Raw genomic sequence first — 19,015 nt, 5'->3', positions numbered from 1 at the left:
GTGTGTGTGTGTGTGTACACAAAACGGTATTTTGAGGTCGCAGAGGGATTTTTTTTTTGCATTGTTAGGGAAATGTGATGTATAGGATTGTGCAAAGATTTCGGTGTTATCATTCAATAAACATTTCATATTTAGTAGCTGATGAGATGGAATAGTTTTCCAAATGGAAGAAATTTGGTCATTTCTCACAATGGTAAGCCATTTTGTTTGTCATTAAAACTATAATTTGTCTGAATTTTCAAAAAACTAAGACAATGTGAAAATCTTAAACATAAAAGGAACAGTAAAAATGCATGTAAAAATAAAACAGATTTTAAATTTATAACACAGAATTGTACGCTAAACCACGAAAAATAGCACCGATTTGCAGTAGAAAATATCATCGATATTTAGGGAAAAATAAAACGGAAACTTCATGTCCCTACTTATTAGTAGACCTCGGATTTTTAGGTTCTAAAAAGTTTTCTTTTAGGTTCCTTAAATAGGTCTAAAAATCTTGAAATAGGTCCCAAAAATTCTGAAATAGGTTTTAAAAATATTAAAAAAGGCTCAAAAAATCCTGAAGTATAGGTTCCAAAGAATTTAAATGGTACAAAATTTTTGAAAATTGCTGATTAGGTAGATTCATTAAAAAACCATAAGAAGTTTTAGTAGGTTTATATAACAACCAAATGTTAATTTTCTAACCAAATTTTCATTTGTATACATAGTTTTGAAAATTATCCACAAGTTATTGTAGTATTACTATACTTTTGCTGTTAGCAGAAGTTGGTTGTTGGTATGAAAAATGAATTACGTATTGCTGCACAATATCAGGGGGCTGCTCACTGGGAATTCTTTGAATTCCTGGAATTTTGCGAGCATTATTGGCTCTGGGAATGATGCTTGAATTTTGGTAAAACATGAAAAAGAGGTACAAGCAGAGGTTTTATTTTATCTTTATCTTTTAATTAACTTTCAAGTGAAACATATTCAGTGGTAAAACTTTACTTCTCAAGGCGTGAATCCTACAAAAAGATGGAACTAATGCGAAAGTGATCAAGACCACACGTATCAGAAATTTGTACTTTGGACTGTGCAGACAGTGCCGATGATTAAAGAAGGAAGTTCCGCCCATTATATTTTGCCACTTCTTGCCTCTTCTATAGCCTCTTTATACTATGCTTTTTCTACCAAGAAAAAGTATATTGTCCTTGCCCCTCAAACGTTGGCACCCAATCGCCACTACTACAAACATTCAGATAGATTTGTCAGTTATAAAAAACTTATAAGCTAAAAAAAAAAGTGACCCCCAAGGAGTAAGAAAAAACGTTCAGTCAAAATCTCATACCATGAAAATACTCTGAGGGCCTCCCCCATGGCGCAGTGGTAGCGTCATTGCCTTGTAATCAAGGGGTCCCGGGTTCGATACCCGGTGGAGGCACAAGTGGTTCGGATCCCACTTTAAACTGTAGGTCCAGTCCCGATTAGCCTTACTGTGCATAAAGTGGACTTAAAACAGCAACTCAATGAAAATACTCTGCTCAGGGACATGCATTTAAATTACGAGAAACTTCACGATTGTCTACCATCGCACTTTCTGTCACTGTCGCCGAATACATAAAATCAAGTATGTGCCTTGTATTTGGAACACAAGCTTAAACCTAATTCACATTCATTTCGCTCTATTAACATGCATGAAAGAATGTGATTAGAATGTATGGCTGCGCATGGGTAAACACTTACTTGAAATAATTGTGTCCATCAGAGAGAAAGCGAAAGCAAATGGAACAAGATGCGAGAATATATTAGAAAAAATAGAGAGGAAAACAAGAAAAGGAAATTGAAAAGAAGTAAGAGGTAAATTATGAGTGTAAGAGAGAGGGGGGAATACATACGTATTATATGCTATATATGGTCTTTCATTTATACTGCCCACCCTAATCTATCAATATGGAGCTTCTGCCCACCTGGTCGAAAATTTCTGGCGCCGCCCTTGCAACAGGCACCAAATAGAAAAATTAATGTACATTAATAATATCTTCAAAAAATATTTATTTTTGGCTTTTTTATCCAAATAAAATGTGTGAATACAGTTGCTTTTTTTTTCTATTCAACCTGTGGTGGAACAGCTCATAAGGTTCAGTGCCTACCTAATGACTGCCTGCTTCACTCCCACATACCTCAGCAGAGGTGGGCGATCATCCAACCAGTTACGGAATGTTGTGTGGTCAGCACAACAAACCCCCAGTTGTTGTTGTAGCTCTCCATGACTGGGTTATGCTACTCATTCATAGCTCCTCAATTTTCTCATCATGGTGGGTAGCCATGGTTTCATGCACTGGCCAAAATCTCATGAGAAAAGTTTTTGCACTTACCCCAGGAAACTTGAACCACCTTGCTTTCCATACCCTGAGTCCAAAGCCTGATGTCTTAGACATCACGGGCACAGTGCAGGACAAATGCATTTGCTACTAGGTAATAACAAAAGAGTATCCTGAAGCTTATGGAGATGGCCATTTTTAGGATTGCTCAGAAGAACATGTGATACTTATGGATTGATTGATTGATTGATTGATTTAAGTCCACTTTGTTCACAGTAAGCCTCTTCGGGACTGGACCTAGAGTTTTAAAGTGGGATCCGAACCACTATGTGCCTCCACCAGATATAGAACCCGGGACCCCTTGATTACATGGCAACGATGATACCACTGCACAATTGGGGAGGCCCACTTATGGATTGATAATCATTTCACTTGATTGAAAACTTTTTTAAAAAAATTATATGCCATACTAATATTTTAAATATCATAATACTTTATACAGAAATTTGAACTCACGGAGGTGGGGACTGAAATGCAGGAGCACGTACAGGCGTGTTGAGATCTCGGAAAACCTGAAATATGTGAGGCATTCGTTTTCCAATTATCGAAATTTTAAAAAAAATTTGCTTTTTTACAATGACTTTGTTTTAATTTTACCTGTAAATATGTAGAGAATATTTATAGAAGCAGTTTGTATTTTGTATGCCATTCATATTTACAAGTAATTAAAATCTTGAAAGCATTGTAATGAAATAGAAGGGTGAACGGTAACATGTATTTGTGCCTAATAAATTTTATTGGAGTGGACATAGTGTGGCTGAAAATGTAAGGTGGTTACAACACCTAAATCATGTTCTGAATTATTTGAGGCATCCCCCAATTCTGACTACTGTGAATAAATTACTCTTACAAATGTTCAACCCCCAGACTGGTTCCCATCCTTCAAGAGCCTTATGAGTGTGAGGTCATGTAAGACCAGAGGTCGACCTTGAGCACTGGGAATGAGGCCAAAATGGAGTTCAGAGGCTGAGGCCAGGTAAGGCTGGAGGTTGACCTTGAGCTTTGACACTGTGCAGTGGCATCCCTTAGTCAAATAGGCATATCTGTTCACAAGTAGATATATATGTAGTAACTCTTGTTGCCAGAGACCTGGGTTCGAGTCCTGATCGAGTATGCATTTTTTGCTGGAAGTTCTAAATAATAATATACATGTATTTACCATTTCATAAGTACTTTACCATCACCAGTCTATTCTACTCTCCTTCCATTTCATTGATTTGCACATGTCAGTCATTCTCATTATTTACTCAGAAAGTAAAACTACATTTGTATCATATTTTTTTCAGTTGCCTGATCAAGAACTGTGTGGAAGAACAGCTACAAGATGTCCCAAGGTCAGTTCCACATTTGCCAGTGTCTACAGGAAACTTCAGAGAACAAGAGCAGCCAAGAGAAATTACAGAATGTATCAGTAGAGAAGAGAAATGTGAGGCTGAAGCTGCACCAAAAACACTTGCTAGCAAGGCACATGTTGGTGGTTCCAAACGTAATAACGTGACAAAGCAATGTATAGGCCCTATTTCCAACAACACTTTCTCTGACAAAGGAAATTTGATAATCCATGAACCACAGATGCTTTTTAATTATTCAGATTCCAAGAAAACTTTTGTCCATGAAGCTGAGCGTAATACACTTATGAGTGTTCACACCAAAGAGAAACCTTTTATTTGTTCGATTTGCAAGAAGGATTTTGCCCATAAACATGGTCTTAAAGAACATGTGTTAATTCACACAAAAGAGAAGCGTTTTAATTGTTCAATTTGCAACAAAGATTTTATTCGGAAAGTAGACCTTCATGTGAATATGAGGGTCCACACCAAGGAGAAGCCTTTCAATTGTTCAGGTTGCAATAAATATTTTGCCCGTAAAGGAGGTCTTAGTAAACATATGAATGTTCACTCAAAAGAAAAGCCTTTCAATTGTTCAATTTGCAACAAAGATTTTGGCCGTAAAGTTTATCTTAATGTGCGTATGAGGGGTCACGCTGGAGAGAAGCCTTTCAATTGTTCAATTTGCGACAAAGGTTTTGCCCGTAAAGATTCTCTTATTCTACATGTGAGGTCTCACACTAAAGAGAAGCCTTTCAGTTGTTCAATTTGCAACAAAGGTTTTGTTCGGAAAGTATACCTTGGTGTGCATATGAGGGTCCACACCAAGGAGAAGCCTTTCAATTGTTCAATTTGCAACAAGGATTTTGCCCATAAAGTTAATCTTAATGTGCATGTGAGAGATCACACTGGAGAGAAGCCTTTCAGTTGTTCAATTTGCAACAAAGGTTTTGCCCGTAAAGATTATCTTATTAAACATTTGAGGGTTCACACAAAAGAGAAGCCTTTCAATTGTTCAATTTGCAATATAAAATTTCTCCGTAAAAAAGAACTTAGTGTACATATGGCTGTTCACACTAAAGAGAAGTATTTTAATTTATTCAATTTGCAATAAATATTTTGCCCATAGAGGAAATCTTAGTGTGCATATGAATGTTCACGCAAAAGAGAAGCCTTTCAATTGTTCAATTTTGCAACAAAGGTTATAATTAAAAAGAAATTGATGGTACAGTAAAGGTACATGGCCAGTGATTCAGCCAGCAGAGAAAGCCATTCAAGTCCTTATTCGCTGGTCTTCATTCACGAGCCAAGGTCAGTAATGATAATTATTGTTACGAGTTACAAGAAATTAGGACACTGAGACATATGGAAATAAATTATTTAATGAGCTGTACAAATACTTACATCATCCCATCACACTATATATTTTACCATAACAGCTGACTGTCACATTGAGTCGACAGTCCCATCATGCACTGGGCGAAGACAAGCGAAGGTTACGAGTTGCGCTTTCGAAGTTCTATACACATAAACACTAATACTGATGTACTTCTTAATAAACAATAAAGTTTGACTATAGATCAGAGAGCACACGACTGTTCCTACTGAAGTGAAGAGGAAAGTCTCTTTGGGAGTCTTGTGTCGAAGCTTCTTATGGGTTGAAGCGATGTACCGAATCGAGCAAAGTTTTTCCCTCCTGGAGAGTTGGAGTGATGTATTGGAACTGGTGTTTGATGTATCTTGGTTTCACCCTTGATTCTCTGGCTACGGTGTTACCAGGGTGGAATGCCATCTTCGTTATTGATCAGTCTTCTATAGTTCCAGCCCCACATGACTTGCACTGAAGAGCGATAATCGCGTATCAGAGAAACACAATAACACCTTGTTTGCGAGTTGATTTGGAGGACAAAAAGTATCTCCCTCTAATTAATTTTATCTGCTCACATCTCCGACATTTCGTTAAAGTTATGAAATTATGTCGTCTGCTTGAGTTTGTTATGTGCAGAACTATTGTTTTGAATCTGAGCCTGGGCAGCTTTATTCTCCCTTGAGAACAGAGGATCGTTGTTCAGGACGAGGTCGAGAGTCTCATTGGGGGTTTTAAATTTTGAAGTGCCTGAAGTTCCGTGATTAGCTGCATGTCACCCCCTGCTTCTCTAAATTTCAACCATCAATCCTAACGTGAATTGATGGTGACATGAGCCAAATGTGGACTGGATGGATATCAGAGTTTATTGCGGGAACACACTGTTTTCTTTCTCTCGAAGTAGATGCGGTGATCTATTATATATGCAGGGCTTCATGGGAAAGAATGCTGGTTCGTTTGAGACGGCTGTCCTTTTCTCAGAGCAGAAAAATGAGATCTTTGGGAAGTGCGTAGAAAGACCGATGGTAATGATAAAAGGTAATTGGTACATCGGTCATACATCCTCCTGCTCCCGAATAAAATTTGCTGAATGGTACTGAAGCAAATTTTTCAGCTTGCTGTTGTGATACCTCATGCAGGACTTTTGATGTTTCTTGCCTCATGTTGTTGGCTTAGGTCAGAATGTAACCCTAGCTCCCTTACACGTAAGTGTTGGGGTCACATCTGTCTCTTATTGGCAAGGCTGCCTGTTTCATTCTTTTTCCCTTTGCTGTTGTTCTCTGCTGCTGTCCTCCTCCTGCCTGGATTGGCTCTGGGCAAGTGAGTGGTGCCACCACTGCGTCACCTGGTGTCCATGGCATCTTCTTCTGCCATCTGGCATGGTAGGCTGGAGTTCTCATATGGGAAAATGTGTCCTGGAATTATGGTAATTGCTGAATATTTGTTTGCCATTACAGGTCATAATTCAAATGTTGAGAGACGACTTTCACTATGATCAGCACAACAGGCTCACGAGAGACATTTTTTTTTCATAATGTCTGTAAAATGTTTTGTACTGGTCCCTGTTGTCCACTCTAACATAAATATAGTTTCACTAAACCTGAAATTTTGATAGAAATTGTCTCCTTTGAGAAGTACCACTTAAATCATGTAGTGAGAGGTGCATTGATTAGTATGATTGCAAGTTTTGGAATTTTGCATTTAAAAATTCATTAAGAATTCACTTTCTTAAAACTGAAAATGTCAGTTTTAACTACTTTCTAACGTGTTCTATAGAAATATGTATTATTTATTGAGAATGTTTTGTGTCCTACATATTGGGCCAGTATATCCTACATTACCCTTACTGGTAATCCTAGTTCTTCATAGTCACCACACACACTCTCTCCCTTTGCAACAATTTGTGTATGAGTTTCACCACTGCGCTACGAACAATTGGCCGGCCACCTCTCAGTGTGTTTGCAGTTGAAGAGATTGCAACTTTCCTTGCACTCTGTCCACCACAATGTAAGCTAGTGTCAATGTGCTCCTTGATCAATGACATCTTGGTTCACTTCATAACAAGGAACAAACATTGATGTACAGCATGCACATAACAATGGCAGTCTTTACCCTTAACATTGAGTAAATTGCAAATGCTTAAAGACATTGTTAAATGGATTTCAGCATTCTCTTTGCCAGAAAATTTCACATGATTTTGATGTGTCACTTGCCCCCTATTCCCATTTGAAGGAGTTAAGTTGAATTCAAGATTTGGTTTGTAACATAACTCAGAGATGACGCAATTGGTCTTCCAGTTACTTCGTGTGCTTCCATTCATGTACAGTGATATCTGAAGCAATTATATGGGTGGTTCCACACTTTTGAATCACACTGAATTTGTGATCAAGTTTAGGTTTCTTTTAGAGTTACTCTGAGTGTATGAGAATGAATATATTGTTTTATGCATGTTGAAGAATTCTGTAAGTTATAACATGTAATATATTTTTAAAAAATCCATTCTTGAGAAATCAGCATATAATTTTACTGGTTCATGTGAACTGCCAGAATCTGAAAAATATGTTTTGTTTTCTATTTTGCACTCTGTATGTAATATCCTGTCTTTTTATAATAGAATATAATATATGACTGTATTATTTATTTTATTGTGAATACTTCAAAATGTTGGTGTTGAAACACAGTTCTAAGTATTCATCACATTAAATTTCCATATATTATGTGCATATGAGGTTTCACATCAAAAATAATACTTTTAATTGTTTAATTTTGAACATAGATTTTACCCATGAAGATACTTAATATGCATATGAGACTTCATAGCAAAAGACAATGCAAATGGAACAAATGTGACCTGCACCGAAGAAGAAAGGACAGCATGATACAAAAACTATCAGTTTTATCTTCCTGTAGCATTCATGTGTAGTTTCTGTAAAGAAATTTCAACAATATGAATGAATACTTTACTTGAACCTCAGATTTATTGAATATTATGATTAGGAAAGAGTTTAGACTACTTCCAATAATCTTATAGTCCCCCTCTCCCCCCCTATCGTGATGGAACAACACTGTAACAATTATACACGTTCAGAACATTTACACATACTGAAATATATGATTTCTGCAGCAACTGTACTTAATCAGTGTGGCTAATTATGCATGAATTCTGTGTAAAAAATTGCAACTTTTGTAAATCCAAATGAATTCATACATTTACAAATGCCTCGATGTAAGTTTTTCACAGTTTAGCTTTTCTTTTTATCGAGGAAGGAAAGAAATTAAAGCTGCGTGGAAAATATAACAGAATTCTCTCTCAATATATTTACTTTGTTAGTATCTGACAGGCAGATTATTGCAAGATTTCATGACCACTTTAAACTGTAGTGTTACGAGCTGGAAATAAAATGGTATGTCATCACAAAAATGCCAGCCAGCTCCTGGGTGACGAGAGGTGACGATGGGAGTGTGAGGAGATTGGGCATGGTGAGCGGTTGGTCTAAGTGGTGTGACTCATGAAGTGTATCCATGGAAAGGTGGGGCAGTGCTCAAAGTACACACCATCAACGGACCACATAGCGCTGATGCAACCAAACCGACAGACCAGGTCAGGTACAGTAATGGCACTAGTAACTTAAGGATCAGTGTTTAGTAGTTCAAACATCAATCAGTCAAGATATCATGAAGTTGATTGTGTAAATTTCAGTTTGAAATTCTTATACAATTAACAATTTTTCGTAAAATATCATATTCTGTAACATTTATGACTTCTGTTTGTACATGTATTTCAAGCCTGAGTATGTGAAATGGCAAATGTAAACTCCTCACTTTAAATTGAATATATTAAATAGTATATATACACACCATACCGTTTCATTGAATTAAATTAGAATTTTATGATTCAATGCAATCAAACAGGCCCATTATTTTGTTAATATATGTGTGTGTGTTTGTCTGTGGGTGGTGAAAGGTGCTAATATATAATGTTGAAATAGAGAAAGCATCTGCTTGTACCCTTGTATTTTTGGAAAGTTTGCCTTGAAAATTAGGAATTTCAAGTATATTGTATTTTATAATGATCCAACAGTGACCACTCTGTATATCGATCTAGTAGAGTTCTTCTTTATCACATTTCAACCAAGATCTGCACCAGTATTTTTTTTTTCGCCAATACCAAGTTGCACTGTACCTTTTGGAATTTTCTTTTACTCAGATATTGTTCAGAGATAAATGTTCTTAATGCTACATGAGCTTTGAAGTGTATCATTAGTATTAATCCATAGTAATTTCATTCTGCCTATTTTGTGAGTCCCATATTATATGCATACCTTTTTATATAAAGGATTTTCTTAAATTCTGTACCGTAAACATGGGTTTTGAAAGGCAAAATGATCTGTTCTTGAATGCAGACAATGGCAGTGAGTTTCCTTTCCAAAGAAAAAGATTGCTAGTGGAATGGGCTTGGGAAGTGAGTCATGTTTCAGTGAGTGCAATAGTGTTCAAGAGTTCGGCATGTTTTCACAGTCACTGACTGACAACCTGTCAACCAAGGAGTGTGAGTGCATGGACACTCTAGTTCTTTGATTGAGGCCAAGAACCAAAAAGGAACACTTGTTCGTTCCAGTGGAGTTTGTTCTGGAATACGTAGAACACTAGAGAACTGACATTCTGTGATTACAGATGGATTTTCTGATGGTGATCATTTCCTGCCTGTTCGAGGCATACTAATGATTTTGTCTTTTTCTGACTTAATCAATAAAGACTTATAAAATTGATGTTTGATAAAAGCTCCCCAGTTTATATATTATCGTTTCTTTCTCTGCTTTTACTCGAGAATTTACGATATGTCAGTGTCCACCATATTAAGAAGAATGTATACACAATACTGAGGCAATAAACCCCACCAAGCAACTCCTTTACTTCATCCTAGCCCAAAAGGTGGCAAGATTCCAAGGCTTTTTAGTTTAGCATTCATGTTCAGTAATGAGTGTATAGCCCAGTCTGTCCAATTTTGACTGTCAGAACTAATGATCCATCTAAAGAACTTCCCTTCCTCACTTTATTATATATCTGGGTTCGTCCTTTTACTAAATACAGCACACTTTATTTGTATCTAATTAATATAATATACCGTGTGAGGCACCTAAAGGTACAACCTGAAATAGCGAAGAAACCAGAAACAGTAGCGATGTGAGGTTTGCAGGAAACAATAATATCAAATGGGGCTCGTAAATCGGAGGTATGGGGTGGGTCGAAAAATATCGACAAATGGGGCATCTGGAGCAAATCATATTTTTTTAAATGGAACAATATACAATAACATGCATAATATAAAAGAGCACACGCAGAGAAACACAATGCCGTTGGTCTCATGCATCTACTGCACATAGGAACGAAGATATGGCCATGTGAAAATATGTAAACAAACTAACAAGTGGCCCACTTGACCGTCAGTACCACGGCTTGTACAAGTATGAGATGTCGGAAGCCATTGGACAAGATGAAGACAGAACGTGTTAAAGGAAGATATCGTCAGCACCATGTATTTGACAGTGTTACAGCATAATGAAAATAACCATGAGAGTATGTAGAAGAACCACTGCGTAAGAAGCAAAAACCTGTCAAAGTGGTGGCCGTCAGCTGCGATACAGGCAACGAGGCGCCCACGCAAAGATCGTTGCACAGAATGTAGCATCTTGTAGGGAATGTCCCTACAGGCCGCAGTAATGCGGTGTTGCATATCCTCTGAAGTTGTTGGCACATCCCGGTAGACAATGTCCTTCAGCTTTCCCCACAGGAAAAAGTCTAACGGTGTAAAATCTGGGGAACGAGCCGGCCATTTGACAGGCCCTCCACGTCCAATCCAACGATTTGGAAATGTATTTTCCACACATGCTGTAGCACGTCTTGCACTGTGAGCTGGGCACCCGTCATGTTGGTACCACATGTCCCTCCTTGTCTGAAGTGGTATGTCCTCCAATAGTACAGGCAGTTCATGTTGTAAAAACTGTATGTATCGGTCAGCATTCAGTGTCCCTTGTATAAAAAAGGGCCAATGAGATGTTCACCCACTACTATACCACACCACACGTTCACACTCCATGGTCGCTGGCGTTCCACTTGGCGAAGCCAATGTGGATTTGTCACCGACCAATAGTGCATGTTCCTTAGGTTGACATTTCCATGATTGGTAAAAGTTGCCTCGTCAGTGAAGAGGATACGTGACAAATCAGGTGTGTTGTGTCGTAACAACCATGTGCAAAACCGAACACGGTCCACAAAATCATTCCCGTGAAGTTCCTGATGGAGGGAGATATGATATGGGTGAAACTTGTGTTTTTGCAGAATGCGCAATACACTTCGCTGACTCATCCCAGCATCCCTGGCAATTTCACGGGAGCTAACGTGCGGATTCACAGCAACAGCGGCGAGAACATTTGTTGCACCTGCCTCACCTGTAGTTGGCTTGTTCTGCACACGTGCTCGTGGTGTTACACTTCCGGTGTCTCTTAATTTAATAAATAACTTACCAAACAGACGTCGAGATGGCTGTCGTCTGTCCGGATATCTCTCTGCGTACACACGGTAGGCTTCTGAGGCATTCTTTCGGCATTCCCCATAAATCAGGATCATGTCCGCTTTTTCTATGTTTGTGAACACCATAATCTTCGCTCTTACCACTACGACTGCTTGCTATGAACTAACACGATCTCGTGGACCTGCTATCAAAACTTGCTCTGCGTAAAGGCAGTTCTGTCAGGCAACTGAGAAGTCTTACATGCCGTGGTACTGATGCACAGTGGGATAAAATTCGAAAAAGGTGGTCATCATCAAATAACTCGAGACAGAATTGAAAAATCGTGACAATAATCGTTACTCGGAGGTTTTTGGGGTCGCTGATTACGAATCTGACAATATTTTTACCAAAAACAAAATGGCGGATCCAATATGGCGGCCAAAAATTCACAAATATTGATAAATAATAACGAACATCGTTACCCGGGGGTTTTCGGGACCGCTGATTACGAATCTGACAATATTTTCCCCAAAAACAAAATGGCGGATCCAATATGGCGGTCGAAAATTCACAAATGTTGATAAATATTAATGAAAATCGTTACCCGGGGGTTTTCGGGACCGCTGATTACGAATCTGACAATATTTTTCCCAAAAATAAAATAGCGGATCCAATATGGCGGTCGAAAATTCACAAATGTTGATAAATATTAATGAAAATCGTTACCCGGGGGTTTTCGGGACTGGTGATGACGGATCTGACAATACTTTTTTCCAAAAACAAAATGGCGGATCCAATATGGCGGTCGAAAATTCATAAATATTGATAAATATTAACGAAAATCGTTACTCGTGGGTTGTAAAAGTGTATAAATTTAAAAATATTTTTTTAAAAACAATTTTTATTGCAGTATACAGTTTCTACCGTGAAAATTTATTTAAGCGAAAGGTTTTATTACATATATATATATAATTTTAAAATGACAAAGGAATGTTTTTTAATTTTTATTACTAAATGATTTAAAGTAAAGAAATTATTAATACATTTAATCGCTTTCAATTTCGTAATTGCTGCCATGTCCAACATCTGATGACTCTACTTCACTTTCGGTGTCGGTATCGGTATCATTAATTATCATTTGACGTGCTTCTAGTGACAGTGATCTTTTATTTTTTGGGAGGATTTTCCGAATACTTGAAACATATGGATCGGAGCTAAGTAATAATCGATGAAATAAATCGCTCATTGTCGCTTCTCGGCTATGTTTTCTGGAGAAATCTTGTCTATATTTTTTTATTAGCTTGTTACTCGCTTCTTGTGCTTCCTCAGACATCTGACCAATTGTCACCAATTAACTTAACAAAATTGTATTTAAGTTATTCACATAATTTAATCGTCATAAACGATATCAGCATTAATATTTATTTTTTAATAATGTAATTAGTCCAAACGTTCCCTTCAGTAAATTTGAATATTATTATTTCAATTTATTATTTGATTATAAATAATTATAATCAAAATTAATATTTATCAATATTTGTGAATTTTTGGCCGCCATATTGGATCCGCCATTTTGTTTTTGGGAAAAATATTGTCAGATTCGTAATCAGCGGTCCCGAAAACCCCCGGGTAACAATTTTCGTTAATATTTATCAACATTTGTGAATTTTTGGCCGCCATATTGGATCCGCCATTTTGTTTTTGGGAAAAATATTGTCAGATTCGTAATCAGCGGTCCCGAAAACCCCCGGGTAACAATTTTCGTTAATAGTTATCAACATTTGTGAATTTTTGGCCGCCATATTGGATCCGCCATTTTGTTTTTGGGGAAAATATTGTCAGATTCGTTATCAGCGACCTCAAAAACCCCCGAGTATCCATTTTCAACAACATTCATTAATATCTAACCGATTTTCCACCCACGTACGTTCTCTTTATATTTTATTTATGACTGCACATTGTTTAAATAATTAGTCTTAATACTAGGGTAGCAGGTTGTAGTAGCCAATTCATTGAAATATTGAAAGTTAAGGGTTCAACAAACATTTTCCAGTGAGAATCATCGATCGAGTGAAGTCGAGTGGTTAACTTTTTGCTCAATGTTTATAAACATGTTCTCAATAAAATGAAAAAAAACATGAGTGTCTTTAATTATTAATAACTAATTTACAGTTAATTATGAATAAACTTGGATTTAATTATCGTATTACACATACCTTGCAGAAAAGAATCCGAAACAATTTATACTAATATCATATATTATGCCGATAATAGCGCACTATTTCTCCGGCACTTTATATACACGCTGTATTTTTGTTAGACGCGTCCGCTTGCACGTTGAACTTTGAAATGACCTGACTCACTGCTGCGTGGCATCAAACACTTGAAAACCGGTTTTCCTTGTGTTTTGGGGTTCCAACAAACGGTCGGTACACTAGGCAACGTTAAACTGGGACTTTCGATTTTTCCCCAATGGACGTGTTAAGCGTGACGTATTTCCGGAAACCGTTACCATGGCAATCGCCATCTTGTTTCTAAACTACTTGCGTACTTACAGCGAGAAAGATGGTAATGTGTTTTGTTCCCGATTGCGACCACTATAGCGAACGCAATACATGTAAATTCTTAAGATTTCCTACAGAAGAAGGTTTGAAGAAAAAGTGGATTAAGTCTATAAGGTAAGAAATATACCTATAAATTTTAACAAGCAGATTTGTATTTGCGTTTATCTTGTTTCGTTTGCCTTAATTCTCACGTGCGAATTATTATTTACTTCTTTGTTATTGAATTCTTATTGTGTATTGTGTGTGAGAGAATGCCTTAGATAACTTTAATGAGGCCAGTAATGTTACTTTAAATATATGCCCACACGACATATGGCTGAAATTCTCCATTCTTAAGTAGAAATGAAAATTTCCAGTTTGTTAAACGTGAATAGAACAACTGTTTTACGTGATGCATGGTGTATACAATCGGCCTCAAATGCGCAAGAAAAAAGGTTTAGGTGCAATTATCATGGTATTTTATTCTTCTCTTGTTTTTGTAGTGAAGTGTTTAACGTACATTGATACATTTTTTATCTTTTTACAGAAGAGCAGACAGGACACCTTCAAGGAGTTCCCTTATTTGTAGTTGCCATTTTGTAGGGGAAAATAGAAAAAATGGACCTACAATTTTCAAAAGGAATGCTTCTAAGTATATGACGTTCGAATCTCCGGAGAAAAGGAAAGTTAAAAGGTACGTTCAGACATACACATATATGCTACTATATATTTATGAATGTGTGTATATAGAATAGCAGAAACGATTTTTTTCCTACAAAAAACCTGCTTTTTCTTTGGAAAAGACGGAAAGTTGGTGTTTTGCCAATTGCAGCTAACCTATTTCACTTACAGTTTCTGTTTGACTTAGAAGTTTGTGATGTCAGATTTTGCAACTAGCTAAATAATTTTACATGGTGTAACATCCAAAAGACAGATGTTGTCCATTGTTTCTTGCTACTAACTTGTGTCTGTACCCAATGGCATAGGGGTGAGTAATGTTGTGCAATCAAGAGGTACCAGGTTCAATTCGGTACTACTTTACTATACCGGAGACGGTAACACTTTACTATACCGGAGACGGATTTCTTCAAATTTACAGGAGAAAGTACTTACGCAAATCATTTTCTGTAGCGTTGTTGATGTTCGAGAATGTAGTTTTGATCCATTTTAATGCAAATGCATGTGGTTTTCTACGAAAATCTATTTCCGACCCACTATTGCTGTTGCCGCCATTTGCTTTCTGCACGAGAGCACAATACGCTCTCATATTGTCCGTATATGCTAAATTGAACGAAAGGAGTGCTAATGGAACCTAACCTAACAGGCCTAACCTAACCTAGTAGGCATACCTCGTCCCCGCGATGGTTCGTGGGGCTATCGTGAATTTTCGGGCTAATGTCAATGGCTTGTGGGGCTACCCGTGGATGGTTTGTGGGAAATAAGGAACAACAGTAAGTACTCGTTAATGTAAGAAATAGGCATTATTTTCGTTAGAAATTCATTATTTCACCTAAAGAAACGTTCCACAATGCAGAATAGTACATTACCAATGTAAAAAATTGTGAAATAAATCATTGATAGGTGTCTCCGGGGTAAATATTTACTATCCTTCGGACACCTATAAATTCTTCGTTTCGTCAATTTTTGACATTCGTACTTACCTATCTGCTTTGCGGAACATTCCATGAATGGTTTTTGGGGCTATCCATCCCGAAATTGGTGGGAAATTTAAAGTAAAAAAATATTGTAGTTTGAAATTTTTGATTCGTAATTTCCCACAGATTCCGGGCTCTGCCCCTGGGGTAATTGACCTACCACCCCCAACTGCTAACGTGGCCCTGCCTCCGCTCCGGCTCCCCGGCTTTTTCTATAGGCTCCCTGTTAAAGGCATGTTAGAAATTGGCCGAAGTCACCTGCCCCCAAATGTGCCCCGAACTTTTAAATTTGAAGAAATCCGTTTCCAGGATACGAAAAACTTACCTGAATTTCACACAAAACACCTTCCCGATGTTACACAATACTACAGGAACTTATTACCGTAAGTAGTTTCTTCTGTAGAAATGAAGAAATCTGTCCGAAGGATAGTAAACTAGTACCGTGTTATCCAACCTTCTTCACCGAAAAAAACCTACTATCGTGTTCGTCACGTGTGCAAATTGTCCATTATGCACGGGTAGCTGACTGATAGCTCCACGAACCATTCCTATAAGGTTATGTTAGGTTTGGTTAGGTTAGGCAAGCATAGTTAAAAAAAAGGGGGGTTGGAAACACTGGCATGATTTCCCGGTCAAATAGATACCACGATGAAAGAAAATACCTCGACTAATGTTGGAAACCTTAGAGAAACTAATTTCCGTAAGTAGTTTCTTCTGTAAAAATGAAGAAATGTGTCTCCGATGTATGAAACTGTTACCGAAAAATGCAATCTCTGAAAATCATCTATTTTAAAAATAATTAGTTGCATGACCATTTTAGACAATTTTCATTTGTAGTACATATGCTTGTACAATCTTATGTTTTCAGATTTTGGAACCAGTGTAAAAAAAAAAAAATCCCTTTAGTTCTATGTCTGTTTTTCCAAAGTGGCAGGTATCATTTTTTGCTCGCATAGCTGTTTATGGAAAACCTTAATATCTCGGAAACCATTAGAGATGGAGACCTGAAATACAATTAATTTTATATCTATTGAAGCATACTTTGTGAGATGTTTGAGTAGGTTTACTCAAAATCACTTCTGTACTGCTAAAATTTAGGTGGAAATTTATAACAACTGTTAAAATTTTAATTTTTAGGCCAGAATATTTTACTTATAGAGTTTAGTCTGAGGCTTGATTTTTTTTATGTAAGTGCAGGATATCTGCAAATACAAAAAAATAATTCCTTAGAAATGCATCCGTGTTTGCAGCATGAACTCCAACATTGCAGTTTGTGGAATTTTGCAATTTTCAAGATTGAATTTTTTATTTGAACGGTAGTTATAAGAAAACTGTGTAAATTGAAGAAGCAGTGCATTTGGCATCAGAAAAGAGTGGTTGTGCAATGAAGAAGCACTTGGAGATTTTTGAAATAGCAGTTTCTTGTACTAGTTTCTTCAACATATCCATCATGAGATTCACATTACCTATCTTTTCCAGAAACAACAATTTTACTGTAATAGGTTAGGCATACTAAATTTAAACTAGTATAAGATTGACCACTGAAGAAATGACTCATTTTAAAGCTGCATGTGGTACCCCGTATTGACCAAAGCAGTTGAGATTTTTACTGTGAGAGGTACATGCAGAGCTTCTTTAATGCCTAATTTCAGATTTTTCATGAGTACTCATCTAAAAAAAACTGTAATAATTTCACAAACAGTCATGTTGGAAAAGAAATTATGCATTTCTGAGGATTTTTTTTAATTACAGATATCATGCGATAATTTTCTAAAATGCCCATACAGCCACTGTTGGATGATCTGGTATGGAATGACCCCTGCATGAATTGCAGTGTGTATTATTTAATTGGAATTGATTGTTAACCACATTGTACATTTTATTTTAGGAAGCTTCTTACTGAACCTGAAGATTGTGATGAAGAACAACAGCCTTGTGAAGAACAACATGAAGAACATGCAGTTCATTACAACACTGAAAATGTGGCTTCAACAAGTCTGAACAATAGTGTAGTTGCAGAGGCAGAAAATTACTTTTTACGGCAGGAAGTGGAGAAGTTGAGAGAGGAAGTCCAGCATCTAAAACAATGTTTCTCATTCAAGGAAATTTCAGGGGATGAGAAACTTGTCATAATGTATACTGGTTTGCCCAATAAAGATATATTTCAGGTGCTGTTAACTTTGTGCTCACGATTTGACATGACATACTTTTATGGCTGGAATGTTCAATCACTTTCGAAAGAGGACCAATTGTTTATGACTCTAATGAAGTTGAGGCAGAATCTGACACATGCTGATTTAAGTGTACGGTTCAGGTGTAGTGTGGCAACAGTGACAAATGTTGTATTAACATGGATATATTTTCTCCATGAGATTTTAGTAGAGGGATTTATGTCCACAGTTCCATCTCTTTCGAAAAACAAAACATGCATGCCCAGTTGCTTCTCTCCATTCACCCATTGCCGGGTGGTGATTGATTGCACTGAGGTGTACACAGCAGTCCCAAATTCCATGTCCAAGCAGCAGATGACCTACAGCCATTACAAAAACAGGAACACGCTGAAGGGGCTTGTTGGTGTTGCACCAAATGGTGTTGTAACATTCACGAGCAAACTGTATGGTGGGTCCACATCTGACAAGGAAATTACGCAACATTGTGGATTGCTGGAGCAATTAAAGGAAGGTGATCTGATTTTGGCGGACAAAGGTTTTCTTATATCAGACATTCTGCCTCCAGGTGTGCACGTAAACATACCTCCTTTTTTGTCCACACCACAATTCACGAATGAACAGGTCATGCAAACAAGGAGTATAGCTAGGGCAAGAATTCATGTGGAAAGGGCTATATGCCGAATAAAAGGCTTTACCATATTGGATTTTATCCCAAAGTCATTACTTCCACATGCTAGCAAAGTGTGGCAGGTGTGTGCAGCCCTAACAAACTTTCAATATCCATTGATAAGAGAAATGGATATTTTCTACAGGCCAAAGGATGTGGATTAATACCAGTAGTAATGACCAATATTTGATTATAAGGATGTAAATAATTTTGTACTTATATAATACCTTTTGAACTTATGTCTTCATGTAATGAATTAATGTAATTGTAGTGTGTAAATGATTTTGTTCTTCTGTAATGGATTGATTTTAACTGTTTTGTGTAAATAATTTTGTACTTCTGTAATGCATTAATTGTAACTGTTGTCTGTAAATAATTTTGTTAATTGTTGTAAGTAGTTTTTAAGTAGTA

General features: G+C 37.1%; 1 protein-coding gene across 1 annotated transcript in view; it reads left to right on the top strand.

Annotated features, from left to right (window-relative positions):
• The window catches only part of LOC145999122 (uncharacterized), a 231,159-nt gene extending 212,391 nt beyond the window's left edge, over positions 1-18,768 (top strand). Inside the window, exons 5-8 of the mRNA XM_083136058.1 lie at positions 3,650-3,849; positions 14,659-14,710; positions 17,655-18,271; positions 18,332-18,768. Coding sequence (XP_082992184.1) covers positions 3,650-3,849; positions 14,659-14,710; positions 17,655-18,271; positions 18,332-18,768 — 1,306 coding nt within the window. The remainder of the gene's footprint in view (positions 1-3,649; positions 3,850-14,658; positions 14,711-17,654; positions 18,272-18,331) is intronic.
• Positions 18,769-19,015: the final 247 nt, after the last annotated feature.

This window comes from Lepisma saccharinum, chromosome 15, assembly GCF_977018435.1.
Source record: "Lepisma saccharinum chromosome 15, izLepSacc3.1, whole genome shotgun sequence".
Classification (NCBI taxonomy): domain Eukaryota; kingdom Metazoa; phylum Arthropoda; class Insecta; order Zygentoma; family Lepismatidae; genus Lepisma; species Lepisma saccharinum.
This window is presented reverse-complemented; position numbering and strand designations above follow the sequence as displayed.